The 7,158-nt window shown below is 47.8% G+C and overlaps 1 protein-coding gene across 7 annotated transcripts in view; it reads left to right on the forward strand.

Moving 5' to 3' along the window:
* SYNRG (synergin gamma) overlaps positions 1 to 1,611 on the forward strand; it is a 52,217-nt gene extending 50,606 nt beyond the window's left edge. For 6 of the 7 annotated variants that reach the window (XM_081844049.1, XM_081844052.1, XM_081844048.1 and 3 more), the window contains one exon: positions 160 to 1,611. In XM_081844049.1, coding sequence (XP_081700175.1) covers positions 160 to 291 — 132 coding nt within the window. In that variant the 3' untranslated portion in view covers positions 292 to 1,611. The remainder of the gene's footprint in view (positions 1 to 159) is intronic. The other variant, XM_081844050.1, reaches the window with a different exon arrangement.
* The last annotated feature ends 5,547 nt before the right edge of the window (positions 1,612 to 7,158 follow it).

Raw genomic sequence — 7,158 nt, forward strand, 5'->3', positions numbered from 1 at the left:
GCTCCACAAAGAGACTGAATGTGTTTGTTGGCTGTCAATGTGTACCTGTGCGTCGCCAGCATCCAGGCCTCTCTCCGTGGCGCAATGTTTCAGCACATGGGAGCATCACGGCAGTTCCTAACTCTGCTGTTTGTTTGTTTCCCCCCTTCTTCCCCGCAGGCCTTTAACTCGGAAACGGACAATTTCAAACTTGCTTACGGAGGGCACCAGTATCACGCCAGCTGCGCCAACTTCTGGATCAACTGTGTTGAGCCCAAACCCCCGGGCCTCATTTTGCCTGACCTACTTTAAGCGGACTTTGTTCCTTCAGCTTTGGCTTGGTCTCAATAGGGGAAGAATACACTGGAGGGGCAGTGGGGGTGGGGTGGGGAGGGCTGTCAGTAGATGTGGAAACTGTTCTGAGCTAGCGCTTAGGGCAGTCATCCCTAGGCTGGAGTGCTCCAGACGTTCTGGGCTACAGATCCACAGCCATGCTGGCTGCGGGATGGGAGTTGTAGTCCGCTGCAGCCAGACGTCTCCAGCTTGGGGGAAGACTGGGTTCAAGTGTATATATATAAAACGTTTGTTTTTAGACTAGCTGTTCTCTTCCAAAAGGGTGAAAGCCACTATGTTTTTTAAATCTGCAAATTCCCTGTGATGGACTTCTCAAGAATTTGGAAATATCCACTGATTTGGGGGTGGGGTGGAGGCGTGAATTGCACTGAGGCACAAACTGTGTTTCTCCAGTAGCATTTGACCAGCACAGTCTGCCCTTCAAGTGTTGGCAAATTTCTTGTCTGCTTAATGAAGGTGGAGGAATCTCTCTCCCACAAGTGATAACCTCTGTTTTGAGTGGCTTAGAGCCCCTAGCATGACAAAGTCAGAAGGAGACAGGGTTGGCTTGGGATCCTTGTTGGGTAGTTCTTGTTTTTTGAGCAAGGTCTTGAATAGTTTCTCACTTCTCACATGATGAGCTTCCAAAACCAGGTTTAAGTGTCAGGGGTCCCCTTCTCCCCACCTCCTTCCCCCTACCCCACCCCACTGACAAGGCACTCTTGGCTTTAAGCATGTCAGCTCAGAATTGCTTGCACGTATTATCAGACAAAACTACCATTACTGAGTTTTGGGGCACAGGCAGGAAACAATTGGGCAGATCCACGCCGTAGATTTCAAGCAAATCTGACGCACATTTGAAGCACATGACTTCCCCCAAATAGACTGTGGTTTGTGAAGGGTTCTGAGCACTGTAGCTCTGCGAGGGGGAAGCTACAGTTCCCAGGATTCATTGAGGTGTGGAATTGTGCGTTTTAAATGTGTATTAGCTTCACTTTAAATCTGTGAGTCTGCCCTTAAAGAAGCCCCCCCCCCCCCGGCACTTTGAAAGCAGCTGATCTTTACAGCCTTGAGACCTCTCCCTAGAATGAATCAGCTGTCAAATTTGGCAGTGTGGAATAAAAATAGACATGCGGAATGGCGGAGGGCTCTCAAAGTGTGAAATTGTGGAGGGTTTCTTTTTGCTTCTTCTAAAGGGCATTACCACTGTTTGCAACTCCATTTAGTTTGCAGAGAGAGTGAGAGCCTCCAAAGGGTATAACCGGCTTATATCGATTAAACAGCCGTTTCTCAAACGCACCCTCTTTGTGGTACGCCGACAATTTGAGGGTGGCTGGGGGAGGCGGCCTCTTTCCTCTTTTGAGCAAGTGGGTCGTATCATTTTGCGGCTTCGAGAGAGCAATGGTGCAGAGAACGCAGTGGAGCAAAATGGGCTTTTCTTTCTTTCCCTGCTCCCTTTCTTCAGTACCTCCAGACTGCAAACCATCTCACTGAAACCGAAGGCGGGCGGGGAGCTGTTTCATTAGGCTTAAACGAAGCAAGCAGCCTGATTATACCATTAAACCAGGTATAGGCAAACTCTGCCCTCCAGATGTTTTGGGATTACAACTCCCATCATCCCTAGCTGACAGGACCAGTGGCCAGGGATGATGGGAATTGTAGTCCGAAAACCCTATGCCGGCATTAAACAATCAATGCTCGTGCCTCTCTCTTTTTTTTAGAGACTTGCCTGCTGTGAGCTGTTGATCTCTCCCTTCACTTGGATTGGCAACCTGATGCTGCTCCCTTGGTTGGAGGTTGGTGGGGACTGGTCTAGTGATGTCCCATCTCCCAGTGTGCTATGCTTCATGATCCACCACTGTTGAAGTTATTCCCCCATTCCACCATTGGCAGCGCTTAGGACTGCAGGGTGGGGGACCTCCGGCCCACAGGCTGAATTTGGGGTGTCAGTTTCCCCTTCCCCAGAAACCCCACCTTCCCCACACCAGATGCATCATGTGGATGTCCGGTGTGGTGCAACCAAAGGCACAGTTGGGAGCTGGCTCCTGCTGATGCCTGCTGTGAGCTTTTGATCTCTCCCAGCTTGTGGCAAGCTTGTTTATACATATCGCATTCTGGTGAGTTTCCTCTCTAGCTAAGGACCAGATCCACCCCGACAGCACAGCCTGACAACTGGAGGCACAGCTTAGGTCTCCTTTAACAGCTGCAAAGAATTTCCAGCACATTCCAGCTTTTTCCCATCCTGATGCTTCAGCGAGGAGGGAAGGAGCCTGGCCACCAAATTTCTCCCGGCTTTAGAAATCTGAAAAGCTCCGTAGGGCAGAGAGCAGGAGCTGCAGGAAGGAAACAGCTCGTCCGATGGTTATATATTCCCTTGGGTGTTTCGCTTCCATGGAACAATGAGCTGCCTCGTTTTGGGTGGCTGCACCCTTTCAATCCAGTCTTGCGTGGTTGGCCAAACCGTAGTCAGGACTCCAGTGTGTTCAGTAAATAGCGGCTCAAAAGGAAATTATCTTTTGGTGCCTTTAACCACACCCAAAAAAGTAAGTATTTGGGAGTCATAAGTGCTAACGGGGTCAAACTTGGGGGTATTGTCAAAAGACGCTAAACTTGGCTCTCACATCAGTGGTGCAGTGGGAAACTTAATATCTTGAGCACCAATGACAACGTGGCAAAAAGAGTGATCCACTTTATCTTTCATCCTGCATCTTTCCAAAGAGAAAAGTGCACACTCTCCGCATAGTGCTTCCCCGGGAAAAGTGACATCCTCTGAACTTCCCCCCTGGCATTCAGCTACTAAGACCCCACTGCAGGTCTTCTATGGCTCAGGCGCATCAGCAAGCCTGACATGCCTAAATTTGAACCATGGGAATGATCTCACGCATGTTGCTGAATTAGACTGATCTGCAGTTCCAGTGAGACTAAGCAACGAAACCTCATCCCACAAGTTGTTGGAGAGCCTCAACCGCAAACCTGAGTATTCAAGCACTGGGGGCAAAAGTGCCCCTCATCCAAGGAGGATGTCAATTGTTTATGTGCTAATTTTTCTCTCCAGATTGCTCTTTAGCCTGTATTCAGACGGGCCGAGGATTGAGAGAGAAAAAGATCAGTCAGTGGGAAGCAAAGGCAGCTCTTCAGCTCTAATTACGGCAGAGCTTACTGAACTGTGCCTGTGTTTAAGGCTCACGACAGATCTGGGAAGGGAAAATAATCTCCTGGCTTCTGTTAGTCACAGTGCCTTGTATAGTCCACCAAAGGAACATTCGCGGAAAGGGGGAGAAAATAACAATACACAAACGAAACACCTTTCTTTGTGTTTTTGCGACGTGAGCAATGTTTGTTTGTTTTTCACTGATGAAGGCTGGTTGCGTTGAAGGTGGAGGGGCCTGGAGTGGGCTTCTTCTGCTATAGCGTATCCAACTCATTTGGAAGACTGGCGTTGTGTTCATCCATCCCCTGCGCTGTGATCCTGTTAGCCAAGGGCCCCGGTGTCCTTGGAAACTGTATCCAAGGTTACGGTGTTTATCCGAGGCTTCATTGTATAAGGTTCTGCTTCTCTCTGCCTCGCAGCCGTGCTTTGAGTGCGGGTTGGCATCTACAAGGAAGGTTTTCATGAGCTGGTCTTTCCATCTTTCTAGCCTTTTGACTTCATTTCTCTTTAAAAACAAAACAAAACAAAACAAAACCCACACATTTTCTTTCTTGGGTGAAGCAAAATGCTAACGGTTGTGCGTCCTTTTGTTCATTTCTAAATATACAGATGTGGGGGGGGCTTTTGTTTTTTTAGGGTGGGGTCTCTGCTTGTGAACTGTGTTCTGTCTTTTTGCATGCATCTTAGCCGCAGGTTTTCCTTTTCCTTAAACCTATTTCAAAATGTATCACAGCCCTTGTGTGTCTGCCTTTTCCTTCCTTGACTGTGTTCCAGGAGCTCAGTCCTTTGAAAAATGGCTCTATACTCACAGCCGCATGTTCAGAGCACGTGGCTTCCTGCAAAGAGTCCTGCAACTTCTAGTTTGCCGGGGATGCTGGGAATTGTAGCTCTGTGGTGTGAAAACTACAGATCCCATGATTCCTTGGGGGAAGCCGTGCCTCTTAAAGAAACACGCTATCAACATACGGTTTAGAAATGTCCGTTGATGCGTTTGATGTAGAAAAGTGGGGCCAGGGGTGGAGAGTGAGGTTGGGCAGTGGAGCCCAAACCTATGGTCAGGTCCATCCACGTTAGGGATGGGGTAAGTTGAGGTCCTCCATATGTCATTGGACTGCAGCTCCCCATCATCCCTGAACTTTGGGCATCCTGGCTGGTGGGAATTGTAAAGCCAAGAGAACCACAGGTAAATCAAGCAACTCAGAAGCCATATTTGTGCTTCAACAAGATGGCTTTATCCTGCCCAACACAGATTACCAGCCCTGCAGTCCAAGGCAGGCAAATAAGGCAATGCCATTCCACTGACAGCAGGAGCCCAGCATGGTCTTTTGGATCATGGCAGGCAAAATGGGGGGTCTTCCCCCCCCCGCAGCATCCACCACTGGGAGCTTCTGATATCCTGATTTCTCTCCCTCTGTTGAGACGTGCAACCTTCAAAAAGCTCCCCACCCATTCAGTGTAGTGCCTGAGCAGTCACATGGGGAAGAATCTGATGCAGCTGAGTTGCCCACCCTGTAGAAAGTACAGTGCAGGAGCCAATATAGAGCCCCTACTCAGGGGGAAGTGAGTCACACTTAGTCCCCATTGAAATCTATGTGTCAGCATTAGTTGCGGCGAAAGGCAAATCCTTTTTATTCGGTCAATAATCTGCCTTGGATTGGGTCCGTCTTCACTAAAGGCTCTAGATAACCCGGCAATTCTGCTTCCGTTTCACGTTTCGGAGGAGGAGGTGGGGAGAACTGCTCTGCTACGGCAAACCAGGCCACAACTAATAAAGCAAATAAAATGAATCAAAACCCCATTCCACGGATGAAGTCTGATTAATTGCATATCAGTGATTGGAGTGGCATAGCAAAATGATACCCCTTTCTGAAATTAAGATAAAATAAAGCTGCTGTTGTATTGCTACACTAACTTATATAGATGTACAGTATATGATCCCCCCCCCGGTCTTTTTTAAAAAAATTGGTATTATTCAGCTCTTTGGATGGTACCCAAAAGGAGAGGCGATGCAGCTTTAGAAGGGCTGCTTCAGGAGGAGAGAGAGATCTTTTAACATCTTGGCTGCCTCCAAAGTGGTTTTGTGGTTGACTCGACTGTGATCTAAGGTCTTGTTTTACTTTGCGGTGTGTGCTGTTGCCGATTTTATATATATATATAAAAAGCCTTTTGAGAGAGAGAGTGGTCCTGTTTTTAATTCCCAGTGTCTGTTTGCTCTCGCAGTGGTGTACAAACTCGTTTTATTGATCCCTGTGAAATTTCCTGATCTTCAATAAAGCGCTCTTGTTTTCTTTTTATTTCCTTTTACTTCCAAAAAAAAGGTTATTTGAAGCTTAATAAAAATAAAAACGAACCTTCACTGATGCTCAGCTCGCATGTTTTTCATCCTGTTAGAGCTCAGAGGCACTTAACCAAATGGACTGCTGGTGGTAGCAGGTTCAGGACACACCAGAGGGAAGAAGCTCTTCTGTACTGGCGCCACTGGTTCCATCCAGTTGACACTGGCTGCAGCCTTCAGGTGGGTTTATTTCCCCAGCCCTACCTGGAGATGCCAGGGATTGAATCCTAGGACCTACTTGCCCGCAGCGCTGGTGCCCTACCCCTGAATGGCAGCCCTAAATGAATATAAGATTCTAGTCCTCAGGGTTCTGAAAGAGAGGGCTAATTGCAGACTGGCACCAGGTTTCCATATGGTACTTTCCCAGCTGTACCTGGGCATGTCAGGCACACAGTCTGTCTGCCACTGAGTTACAGCTCTTCACTGACATTCCCACAAGATGTTAAAGAAGAAAAGACTGTGGACAAATTGATGGAGGATAGATCTACCAACCATTATGAGGAAAGTGGAGCCTCCAGCTGCAGAGGCAGTGTACCTCCAGAATACCTGGTGATGGGTCAAGCAACAGAGGAGGGACACTGTTTTCGTAAACTCCCTAAAAGAATCTCGCTGGAAATGAAATGCTGGAGTAGGTAGTCTTTGTTGACTTTGGGGCCCTAGATGCTTCTGGACTACAACTCCCATAAGCCTCAGCCAGGTGACTCTACTGATCAAGGCTGATGTAGTCCACCAGCATAAGGAGGAGAAGGAAGAAGAAGAAGGGGGAAACTGAATTGTATGAATCTTAGCACACATGAAGACTAGAATCTTGCTTGATGATAATGATGATGATGATGATAGGAGAGAGAAACCACTGAAGCATGTGGTCTGGTTCCAGTGCAGAATTTCAGAAAACACTCTTAAGGTCACAACCATGCCATACATTGAAAGCATTCTGGTATCATTTTAAAAGTTGTGACTCCCCCACCCTGAAGAATCCTGGAAACTAGCTTGCCATAGAGCTAGAATTACTAGCACCCTCCACAAACTGCAGTCCCCAGGATTCTCTGTCGGAAGCTGTGACTTGAAGCAGTAAAAGAGGGCTTTAAATGCATGGCGTGGGTGTAACTTGAAGTCTAATCATACCAGGCATCTGCCTCAAAGGCTGAGTATTGCTGCGGTGTTATACTCACTTGAAGCTATAGCCTGAGGGCCAAATGTGGACCTGGTGATACACCCCAGGACACACATCCTTCCCTTGCCACATCCATCAACAGCCCTGTTTTGAACCCTCGAGTGTTTTTCATTGGCTGGGAAGTGTCATAGAATCAGCGTGGGGAGGGACCCTAAGGATCATCTAGCTCAATGCAAGAATATGCAG

Source organism: Podarcis erhardii (assembly GCF_964252035.2).
Source record: "Podarcis erhardii genome assembly, chromosome: 16".
Lineage (NCBI taxonomy): Eukaryota > Metazoa > Chordata > Lepidosauria > Squamata > Lacertidae > Podarcis > Podarcis erhardii.